This window comes from Limanda limanda, chromosome 7 (assembly GCF_963576545.1).
Source record: "Limanda limanda chromosome 7, fLimLim1.1, whole genome shotgun sequence".
NCBI lineage: Eukaryota > Metazoa > Chordata > Actinopteri > Pleuronectiformes > Pleuronectidae > Limanda > Limanda limanda.
In genome coordinates this window covers 19,207,056-19,219,730 of record NC_083642.1, presented here as the reverse complement: position 1 = coordinate 19,219,730, position 12,675 = coordinate 19,207,056, and the positions used below count along the sequence as shown (strand labels likewise).

Below are 12,675 nucleotides of genomic sequence, written 5' to 3'. Positions count from 1 at the left end.
GTCCTTTATTCCCACTAATGTCGGACTCTAGAACAGAATCCATCACATTCAATAAATACTGGCTGTTTTTTTGTTCTCATCACAATCGACTTGGACTATTATTAACTGTTTTGACACTATTTTTCACATCAGTATCCTCTTCACACTACCTGTTTATCAGAGCTATATCATGTAGCACATCAACTCATATTTAAAAAAAATCTGTATCGTATATTATTTTATATACTTATTTTGCTTATTTCAGTATCACCTTATGCTTTTACACTCTACAATCATCCTGTACAACCGCACTTTACTGAAATACTTTTTGCCTTACAAACAATATTGTAGTGAAGTTTGTATATTATGTACATATTCTGTATTTATTTTATTCTGTTTACTTGTTTTATGTTTTTATTCTCTTGTCTATCCCATTCTGACTTGTCTGCTGCTGTAACAAGGTAAATTCCACGGTGTGGGATCAATAAACTTTTATTTTTATCTTATCTTATCTTTCTATGCCCCAATGCATGTGTGGCCTGCATGAAAGGAAAATGATACAGTCTAATGGGACTGATTGCAAACAAAATAGTTTAAAGTACTATTGATATTATAGTTAGTAGTTCTGTCTCTGGCCCTGACAGAAAACTGTTTGTGTTAATAGTTAAAAGATGAGGATGAGAGTAGGAGAATCGGTGGATGACACTTGTTAATAGGATGATATACTGTTTCTTCTGAGACTCTAATATCTTGTTTCACAACATAAATGTCATGAATGCTGCATTTACAAATATAATTTTGGTTATTATCTTGTACTGCTTTATGGAGGAGCGTCACTGTGGAGGAAACGTGACCATCACCATAGCAACTGATGCAGCACGATGGGATATACCAAATGAAAGGTTTAGAGGGTTATAGACGACCTTTGTGAAATACTGTTCAGCTATTTATTCATTGTGTTAATTAATTCTTTGGATACTAACATTTCTAAGATACTCACATACTACTGTTCATATCGTTTTTTTAATGTTAAACACTCCTGATGAAACTACAGATTTTCTCGACTCACCCCTCTGCACGGAATAGTAGCGTCCGATTTCAACATGGCGCCCGTCGGTTTGAAAATCTAGACGGTTGAAAAAAGACAATATTCACTGTAACAGCTCGGGCGGGACAATGTTTGGCGGAGGTTTTTAATCCACCAGAGAGAATGGTACAGACAGAAGACACGGCCACCATGGCGGACGGCTGGAGAGAAGTGTTCGAGCGAGGCCGGCTGGTCCCCCCCCCCAGCCACACGGTCCGCCTGGCTGCGGAGAGCCACCTCGCCCGGTCCCACGGCTTCCAGCTCAGCCTCAGCCGGCTAACAGCAGCTCAGCCTCCGCAGGTGACAGCTCGCACACACCGCTGACCGCATCCCATATATATTCAGCGATGGTTAAACACACACACACACACATTTGGTGCGGGTTTGGAGTTGTCACGTAGTCAATACCTCGCCCAGGTACGTCATGATACGTCACAGAGATCAGGCAGAACTCCGTACAACAAGTTCTTACGTTTTAACTTACTCCACATTTGATCAAACGCCAAAAGGAGTTGACTCGTGCAGAATACGAGTGTGAGCATGTTGTCGTTCCTCTTTTTTAAAGGGTCAGTGTGAAGAATGTAGTGACATCTAGTGGTGAAATAACATGCTGCAGCTGAATACCCCTCAGCTCACCCCCCCCTTCCAACATGAAGGAGAACCTGTGGTAGCCTTCAGTTGTCATAAAAACTCAAAAGGTGTCTAGTTTGTCCAGGTAGGGCTACTGTAAAAAACATGGCTGCCTCCGTAGAGAGGACCCGCTCCTGATGTAAATATAAAGTATGTCAATATAAAGGGCTCATTCAAGGGTAAAGAAAACAACAATTGGTACAAGTTAGATGAAACACACAAGTAAAAACAAAACTCTGATGATTTTATGTAAATTTCCACAAATAGATCCCTTTCATCTAAATCTTAAAGACTGAATCTTTAAATTCAGCTGAGAGATCATCCATCACAGTTAATCCCAACATGTGTGACACCCACTGAGACCTGTCTCCAAATAAACATTAAACAACATAGGCTTTGCAGAAAGGGTTAATAGATGCACTGTAGACAGAGAAGTGTATTTGGATGTTGAAAGATCCTGACATAAGCTATTTTCAGGGTGAAAATATTTGTTGGGAGGTTGGTAGTGTATAGGCTTTTGGGACTGGTATTAACCTGTGAGTTATCTATTATAATTTATATGAATTTGATTTCACTCACTATAGATACAAAATACATCAATGTAAGAAACCAGTTGTGGCTTACATGTTAACGACACCCTAAAACAAACCAGAATGGCACTTAGTAGAGCACATTCCTCTGCCAAGGCCCAATATACAAATTCAATCAAGCTGCACCACGTTTCGCATTCATATATGTGATTAAAAAAAACAGTTCCTTTAATGTAGAAAATATTTTCCTGGATCTGCCCTCTGATCCAGATTCCCACCAAAGTTTAACTGAGTTCCTCCCTGACCCACACTGCATCTTCCCACCAAGATCCGTGGTATTCCGAGGAGTTGCTTTTGTGTAATCTTGCATACAAACAATCAAACCAACAAACAGACATGGGGGGGAAACATAACCTGCTTGATGGAGTTAAAGACTAAACTCAAAACGTACATAAATTGCAGCTTCTAATATTCTTTATATTGATTTCTTCCCCTTTTAGTCACCAGAGATGCCAGAGGCGGAACAAGACCTGACCTACCAGCTGCGGGCGACCCTGTTTGATCAAAATCACCAGCACTTCTTTGGGAAAACCTGGAAGAGTTCACCCCAGAAGATGAAAAACAGCAAGATCTCCTTCAACGAGGTAGCCTTACTATGACAGACATCCCACTGAAAGCAGGCTATTTATTTAAAATGGCACCTCGCTGTGATTTACAGCATTAGGTATGGAGACTCTGTATTAATCTCCTCTAATGTTGATTCAATAAGCAGTGGGTTTATAATTATAAAGTAAAGTCATTGTGCATTCAAGCAATGATTACATTAATTTAGTGAAGTCGTTATTTAATTAAAACCAACTCTGTAGCTCCACCACTCACAGCTAAGTGAGCAGAGATGATGGGGATATACAGTACGAGTACAGACCTTGGTAGCAGTGCGTTTAAAAGAAAAACACTCATATAATGTACTTTACCAGATGGATTTTTGAAAAAAAATTAAGAGATTGCTCATATTTTAATTAGCAATTCTATTGCCACCTCAAAACTGAAGTCTATGGTACACATCACTGTTTTACTTGTGGAACTTTCCGTGTGAACTATTGCCAAATTACTGACATTTGACATTTCTCCTTTACTGCTCTGAAACCAGTACAGTTGCAGTTTTATCCAGTTGAAACTAGTATACTATACAGATGTGATATCAGATCGGTATTCAGCAGTATTAGATGTATTTTTGATGAAGCTATCAGTAGAAAAAAATCCAAAGATATTATTTATTTCAAGTTTAACAATCAACGCCCCCCCTCTCTCCTTCATCTGGACTGTCTCAGTATGTATTGATCAGATTAAGTTGACTGTGATCTGTCATCAAAAGCAAACAGCCCCACTGGGGGCAGGGCAATAAGGGTGAAATTCCTCTATTATGATATATGTAATTTCATTCCGTAGTATCAGCAGCATGCAGGATCAGGAGGATTACAATAGATAAAATAACCAGACAGCCATAAAGGAGTCCTGCTCACTGATTTGCAACACTGCCCACAATGAAACTAATGTGTTCCAGTATATTAAGCGGAGAGCTGTCATGGTGCAAATTGTATAGAAAAACCTCTCACAGTGGCGAATTTAAAAAACACATCAATGGGAAAACAGAGTTTGACACAACAGGGGAAATTCAATTCTGCAAAGGTCCACAGAGGCCGGAATCAAATCAAAGTTACAGGTTGTGATGATTATCACAGCTGAGTCACCACAATTTCCCCCAAACTCCTCGGACTTTAAAAGAATATGATTCCTTCAAGTCGTACATGATCGCTCAAAGGAAGAAACTAACATTGAAAAAAGTGATTTCATAAAGGCCCTTCACACCCACAAGTTTCACTTACTCGACCCATCTGACCTCTGCTCAGGTTAAAGGTAGATGGAGTAATGTGTCTGAGCTGTGCAACAAAACCAACAGGAGGGTCATTCAAACAGTCTGTGTGTACGCTCAGTCCCAGTAGCACAGTCTGACCAAAAGCTTCCTGCAAAAGGTCTGTACCCCCGGTCTGGCCAAAAGTAAACGTGAACTTGGAGTTGGAAGCTTGGCTCCTGGAGGAATTAGACTGTGCTTAATCAAACATTTCTATCATCAACTTCTTTCACTGTCCTTGCACTCGCCATAGTCAAACAGCTTCCTTACTTCCCTGATTTGACTTTGCATACCAAAGTCCATACAGTTTGAACTCTGCATGACTGAAAGTGACTGTGTCTCCCTTGGTTCCATATATAAATGAAATGGCAGTATTATTTGGTCTGGTTGAACTACTACATCAACATTAGCTGGTATACGCAGTTTTTTTTTAAAGTTTTTTTTTAAAAAGTTTTTTAAAAGTGGGTAAATATACTCTTTCCCATTGCCAGTGGAAGAGTTTGCCTCTCTGTTTCTTTCCCTGATGCATAATGTTCAACGTCATGAACACTCGTAAAAAACGGAGGCGCTCTCTTCTCGCTGTCCCATTGCAGACAAAAGCCAGATGTAAGCAGTTGTTAGAACATTTTTTGAATCAGTGTGAAAGTGGCTGTAGATGTGCTGTTGCAGCTCAAATAAATGGAAGCATGGCTGAGCCCTGTTCGTGTACGGCCATTAATATGCCATTTTGTAACTGTAAACTTGGCTTTCCGTTTCACTACGTTTTGGAGCAGATCAAACCATGACAGCGTCTTGTTCAAGCATCTGTCGACCAATCGTGCTATGCGGTGTCGCTGTGTGGAGACTTGTTATGTATTTTCTATTTGATCTCAGCTTTCTCAGATTTCACACACCCACTTAACACATATAATTGAAAAGCTGTAATTGATTTTTAACCAACCAGCATGATGTTGATATGGGAATTTAAAATGTAATGGGTTCCATTCTTATAATTCAGCCTCTGTTAATGTGTTCACAGTTGTAAGTCATTGGTGTTTTAACAAGTGAACAATAACAAACAGCTCGCTGCCGCTGCCATCCTTGCAGGTTTTAAACTTTAACAATCAACAGGTTCAAGCCCTGCTAAGAACCAGTGGCAGCTTGATCGCAGCAGATGCACAAAACCTGTGAGAAGCCCAGTGAATCTGAAATGGACCATTTGGTTTAACTGCATTCAATCAATCACCTTAAACATCACAACTGAGTCGTGTGGAGCCTTCGGCCACAGCCACATTCTGCTTTGAACTAAGTTCCACTGCAGCTCACTGAGGCCGAGTCAGGCATCCTAATCAAAACATTATAATTAATTTTTCGCCACATACTGTCTTCAGTTTTATTGCAGGCTGAGCTCAGTGTGTACTGCTGGTGGATTAAAGGTCAGTCTCAGTAATAATTGCTGTGCTGAAGATTTTGAGAATCAGGCTGTGGAGCTTTTGGACCCAGTGTATGACAGGTTGAAAAATTGAGTTAGATACATTTTTATTATGATTTAATTAGTTAGTCAGTAGAGGGGCTGCACAGGGGTGCGGTGGTTAGCTCTGTCACTACACAGCAAGAAAGTTCTCGGTTCAAATCCCCTTGAGCTTCTGTGTGGGGTTTGCATGCTACTTCAGCTTCCTCCCACACTGCACACAAAATCTTGCAGATTGGTTCATTGGGGACTGTAAACTGGATTTATAAGTGTGAATGTGAAGGGTTGTTTGTCTATGTATGCTTGACGGTCCCAGGGTGTATCCCACCTCGTCCGATGCTAGCTGGGATTAACTTCAGCCCCCCTACAATCCTCAAGGCTATACACAATGCATCTCTCATTAGAGAAACAAATAAATGGGACAGCTACTCATATTTTTTGAAATGTAATTTTATTTTTATAAAGTGATATATATTGTATCTATGTGCAAACTAGGTTTTTTCAGTGTTCACATTCACTTTAAATATTTAACCTCCTACCTAAAAGGACAGGGAATTGACAGATAACTATTTAGTTATTTTATTAATAATTTCACATAAATGAGTAAATGAGCTTTTGGTTTTGGACTGTCGGTCGGCTTACAGAGTTTGAAGACATCACATTACCCTCATTTTTGACAGGCATCGTTCATAATTCGCTTATAGCTTAAAATTGTATTCAAACAATTGAAAAAGCAACTGACAAATGAATGTTTAAGAAGATAATGTTAAGAAGCAGCAGTTAATGGGTCTTTGTAGAAGGTTGTATTCTGACAAAAATCACAGTGGAGTTAAACTGCTTATTGCGAGCTGTGTTATTGTTTGTATGAGACCTCTGGTCAGGATTGAATTGCTGAGAGCAGTGTTTGTTGGCTCCAGTATAATGAAACACAGGAAACCATTAGGACCTCAGCCCTTTAAGGTTTGCAGAAAGATTTGGTGCAGTTACATGTCCTCACGGATATTTCTTGTGATTTAAACCCAATTCTTGCAAGTGGTGATATCATTTCTGCTAAGGCTGAGCTTCCCTGAACAAACAACAGTTAAAACGAACTTGTTGCTTGACTTGGGATTTGAATTGTAATGGTCTTCCTCATGTTAGTCAGTGTGGAGGAAGTTGCCCTGCAGTAACATTTAAATGTGGTGGCAAAATCTTCAGTCTCACTATACTCTTACTTTTTTGATCTTTTCTCTAGTTTTCCCGACCATTGTTCTTTGATTCTTTTCTCCTCTGTAATCATCATTAGACGAAGGGAACAAAGATTTTTTCATGTCAAAATATGTCATGCACTCTTTGAAAGATGTACTTTGATGATGAAATTTCTTTTTACTTCTGCAAAATCAAAAGAGAATGTCGCTGCAACAGAGGTCTTGTGTCACAAAAGAAAAAAAAATACAACACTGATATTGAAATGAGCCACAAGTCAGATGATCTTGATTGTATCCATTCATCTTGAAAGGATTTCTTTTGTTTAGTGAAGCACCCTCTGGTCTCGCGTGTCTCTCCTGACTAGTTTCTTGTTCAGTTAGTAGAGCTGAAATTCAAACAGACTCACTGTGCGGTCCAGAGCTTTTCTAGTCAGATGTGTGGAGATGAGATCTAACAGGGCAAACCCGTGGCACACGCACTACACACAACGCATCTTTTCTACATTGTTTTATTTTGTAAAATTTAAGTTTTCATTTTGCCAAACCAATGCAGAAACCAATAGGACTTCGATTTGTAACAATACTATCTGGTGTGTTCCTTTCAGAAATGTAAACGTGTACTTTTTTCTCTAAACCTCTTGTCAATAAGCAACAGATGCCAAAGCTCTCAGATTGTCGAAACACAAGCATTCAAAGTTTGCTTCAACAAAACGCTTACATCTTAAACTGCCAGAGCTTTTATCGATTTCAGGAATTGTCTGGTCAGAGAATTAGGCCACAAAGTTATGAGCCTGATCAGAAATTCAACACCAGGCTATAATAAAGTTTTGGAAAATGCACTGGACACATTTCAGTTGGGAATATTGCAGTCTGATACCCAGCTCAATAAAGCCTCAGTGATGGACGATGCTGTACTGTATTAATCAACTAGTAAGCCCCTGTGGTCCTTGGGAGAAAGGAAACAAGATCAAAAAGTCAATTAAGGTCGCAGCCAAACAGTAAACTGATGTGTTACCATGTCCCTCTCCTCTGAGTTAGAGGTGGATTTCATTCTGGAGGACAGAAAATAAAATAAGCCAAGGTCTTTCTGCCCTTTTGTCTATGTAATTTTCTTCATTTGGCAGCTGTCCTTCATTCAGACTCAGATTTTTCCTGGATGATAATCAGAAGCCAGAGGCCGGGATCAAATAGAACTAAATAGAAAGGCTGTCCTTTGACAGCAGGGTCTTGGCGGTCATTTGCTCAGGACTCAACACTTTAACATCGATCCTCCGGTTCTCGGTTCTAATCGGTTGTGAACTGATGTGGTCTTATGATTTGAAATCCCGACTGCCAGCCTCGAGTTTACCACGTCTTCCAAATCATTTTGGTGTTTTTTAACAGATAAGCGGGAACAGCTGGATGTCTGTGTTCTCTCTCAATCAGACATCTGAAGGTCTCTGCACACGGTGGGTGGAGGCCAGTCACCCACTGCTTTATGATCACATCAGAGCACTGCCGAACTCCTCTGTAGCTTCCAATGTCAGAAGACGCCTGATCTGCTCACAGTATCAGCTGCTGTACAAGATGCTTTGAGAAAACTCTTTTTTTTGAACGGGAAGAATAGCCTGAGCTGTGGCTGGCTGTTAAATGCAGAGTGTTGCATAAGTCTCTTTTTACAGCGACACCAATGAGTCACAGCTATGGCACATTCCCATTTCCAGTTCTGTCACCATCTGCTTTCTCTCCTTTTCCTCCGCTTGATGTTATTTTGATCGAACAATCTCTCAGAGTGTATGGCTTTACTTTGATCCGCCATTATAGTCATAGCCTGTATTCAAACCCACTTGGTTTCCCAATAAGCATCCAAATCCCATTATCCATCCAGGGTAATAATATAAACCAGATCATATCCTATCAGGATGATAAAGTGGGCCTGGCCCTGTCTGTGTCGTGCCGCGAGAGCTGCACCAGCTTTTTTTATTGGATTTGGCCGGATGCACTCGCATTTATGCCGGTGTTTATGAGTTGCAAATTGCTGTTTGATATCCAAATAATGTCAGAGGAGGGGGGGGATTCTCCCCTGAGTTACAGGGCTGCAGTCAAAATTGTAGCCCCCCCGCCCCCACCCTGCCTTCCCCCACTCGGCCATGATGGATTGGGTTTAATATGTGTAGAAAAGATGCGCAGTAATTAAAGAGAGGAAGAGAGATCGCTGGTTGAATGGTTTTCTCGCTTTGTGTCTGTGTTTTTCTCTCTTCCCGGCGCGGCTAGAAGGCAACAGACATCCTGACAACGTCTACGTCTGTTGCGTTCAGTGTCTGGCGCTTCACACTGTTGTTTATGACTCGTCAAGTCTGACTTTCTAAACTTTAACTTTGAAAGTAGGGCAAACTGTATTATGACAACTCGATGTGTTTGTCAGTGCTTCAGTGGTTGTCTTGTCCTTTTGAAAGCTGCTTTTATGTATGGAACGCTGCAAGTAGAGCTCAATAGTGACAAATCCACTGTGAAAATTCCGGCCTATAGTTGTCTTTTTGTTTGGATGCACAAAGGGAAATCTGGGCTGTTGTAAATTCCCTTTGACTGGTTTCTGATACTGCTGTAAGACTAGGCCAGTTTGTCATACCATAGGCTTTATACTTCAAGCAGTCAGTCTACAGCTTGTTGATTTATGTCATTTATTTGATGCTGGTACAAAGTCCTTTAGGTCTTAAATCAACCAGACCACACATACTCTTTCTCATCCGTTCATGTTTTTTCTCCCATCTTGTCTCAGACTGTTTGTTCAAATATTTACCTCAGTCTAACCCTCCCTGCTTCATTCACTCTCAACTCTCGGTGAAAGCTATAGGCAGCAGAGGGCAATGTTGTGCTGCTCACAGTGGAGATGGAGGAGTTGAGAGACCGGAGGCGGCAGAGAGAAATATGCATCCTTCTGCAATGTCTCTCACTATGATCACTCCATTTGAACTCGCTGCCTTCGCATGGAGCCAGTGGTTTCTTCTCATATGTGCAACATTATCAGGCCGACAGCTGGGCTTTGGAGAAAAGGCCAAATTTTGTTCGTGTCCGTGCAAACTTCTGTTTTTTTATAGGTCTCCAAATGTTGTTTGGTATGACGTAGGTGGCAGTACATATAAAAAAAGGTGGGAGCAACATAGAGACATGAATGTTTTATTTATATTTTTCTGTTCTTTATTTCTTTGTTTCTTTTCCTAACCTTAACCATGTAATACTTATTCTTACATGTACCCTTAACCCTAGCCCTAAATTTAAAGCACCTCCACACACACACACACACACACACACACACACACACACACACACACACACACACACACACACCCTTATTGCATGACTTCAAAACAGTGAAAAGCAGAGGGCGACTGTGCTTCGCCGATGGGAAAACATTTGAACATCAGTCGTGTGATTCACTCTGCTTTTGTTTCTTGAATGGTTGTTCTCCAAAGAGCCCCCTGGTTTCAAAGTAAAGAATCCCATATGGCTCGGAGTAATGAATGACAGTCAAATCCTGTAAAGGCCCTTCTTAAAGTGCAAAATAGTTTGCACAAATTTGAGCTGTCAGTACTGTAACGAAGCCACTGTTTAAGTCTGCACCCCTCCCATTTTATTCTTTGCTCTCTCAAGGAGACACATACTCCAGGAGGGCTGGCTCAGCTGAAGAAAAACTCCTCTTTAGAGTCTGGTATATTTGCTGTGCTGTGTTGTGTTGTGTGCCATGCACAGTGTTTTGCAGTCTACCACGTATGAGTGCCCGCGCGATCCACATTCATTCAAGCGTGTCCATTCAGCTGTCACATAGGAGGAAGCTCTTCCCTTTTCTCCAGTGTTTAGGGAAAAGGTGAAATTACATAACTCTCTTGTCAACTCTTTATTTCACTCCACAGGAAAAGAATAAACAATTGGGAGACAGGTTTTGTTCCTCCCTGTAGGTTTGTAGGTGTTCTGTGCTAAACACAAGCACACATTTGTGATGGAGGAAGCATAGTGACTCAACCTGTAACCTTTTGTTTAGATTATTAGTTTAGATTATTGACAGCAGAGTTTGATGTGCTGAAAATGGACAGAAGAACTACAACATGATATGTCATTTTAAAGACATTTATCGACAAAGAGTCTATAAATAAAGATGTTTCTTTAGTATTTACTGTTTTTTAGCCTACACAGTTTAACCAATTCACTGTTACTACAATCCACAGAATGTAAACAGATCAACATTGCTGTAGTCTTACAAATGTCTTCAAAGTGGGAAAAAGTTGACTTAATATTAGGCAAAATGTAAAAAAAGTAAAAATAACTGATCGAATGGTGTTCAAGATTGGATACTGACTTGACTGGAGCTGTATTTATTTTAAATCAGTTATTGGCATCAACTATATCCTAACTATTTTTATTAAAAATCACCTTCAAAAATGAACAGTATTTCTGTTGAATTCAAGGTTTAAAGTCTCTTTGTTAAACCTACTATAAAAAATTTATTTTATAATTCCTTGCCTGCACATTCATGTCTATCCCTTGAATATAGAAGGCAAAGCAGAGTAATGTATTTTTGTGCTTGAATGATCAGTGCTCTGTAGATTGGGTAGTAGTCTGTCAAGCTCACAGCATAAACACATGCGCAACACCACAGAGATTATTGAAAGCCATCTGTGTTGCCTCACTGTGAACATGTCCTCAGACTCAGAGTCATTTGAAGTTTTATGCATCAAACCTGGTTTAGAAATGTTTGTTTGAAGACTGCAAAATGTTTCTGTCTATAAAGTTTCGAATCATAATGTGTGAAACAGCTCTTTGAATAGTTCATCAGGAAACACATTTCTGCTATGCGACTGGCAGGTGTGTTATGGGGCTCACAGTGTGTATGTGGCCTTATTGTGTTTTTCATAATTGTGCGATTGGCTGTGTAGATAACAGTAACAGTCAAACCACGAGCCAATCAACATTCAGCTTCTTTCAGCATTTCATGAGGATCTGCATTTGGATCTTGCATGTGAAGCTGCCTGTGTAGATTTGATATCTGTCCTTCATTTCTTGCTTTTTCAGTGCATATTTACATCACTCTGTAAAATAGGAAAACTAGAGTTGTTATCATTGTAAGACTTTAGAGATAAGAATACTAAAAATTCTGGAATACTTCTCCACAAAACGTGGCAGAAGGGTGTGAAATGGGCCAAGAAAGGACTCAATACATTTTTGCTTATATCCAGACAGTTTCAGGATATGTGTTTTTTTTTTTGACAATAGCACCAATTTCTCTGAGAATCCTTCCTGGATGTTGATGGATATAATCACCCAAATTTAGGGAACTGCTATCTGTAAATGTGTGTGAAATTTGGTTTGGCTTGACTGAAATCAAGGAGCTTGTTGGGCCTGGCTTGCTTGATATTCATTACAGACAGTTGACAACGGCACGTTCTACACACAAATCTTGAGTTATAGGATTGTAAATTTACTGCCACAGACCTAAATTGTTGTCTAAAAATGATTGAGAACCCTGCGTCACATGTTCCCTCATCACCTTGAACATGGATGCTGTATTTCTTTCAATCTCGCATTAACATATTCTGCTGCTGTAAATGTTCACCAACTATGTATTAATCCATGTATTACGTCTATCTGAGAACCACTTACTATAGTTCCCAGCTGAAATTAAACAGCCTTAAAGAATAAAACTGTATTTCTACGACCTGTTTCTAAAGATCTACTTTCTCAGAGGAAATGAATGAGCTTGTAGCTGCGTGACACAGACAGCATAGGAAAGTCAAAGTATCAGGACTAAGGCGATGTTGCTTTCGATCTTTTCATCAGAGTGGTTTACAATAAGAAATATACAGAATGACACCATCCCATCCTTTACCGTATTAAAGTGTGCTCTGTTTTAATACATTTATACTCCA

The 12,675-nt window shown here is 39.9% G+C and overlaps 1 protein-coding gene across 1 annotated transcript in view; it reads left to right on the top strand.

Moving 5' to 3' along the window:
• Nucleotides 1-1,216: 1,216 nt before the first annotated feature.
• The window catches only part of nphp4 (nephronophthisis 4), a 171,591-nt gene continuing 160,132 nt past the window's right edge, over nucleotides 1,217-12,675 (top strand). Inside the window, exons 1-2 of the mRNA XM_061074644.1 lie at nucleotides 1,217-1,366; nucleotides 2,727-2,870. Of these exons, the coding sequence (XP_060930627.1) occupies nucleotides 1,217-1,366; nucleotides 2,727-2,870 (294 nt within the window). The remainder of the gene's footprint in view (nucleotides 1,367-2,726; nucleotides 2,871-12,675) is intronic.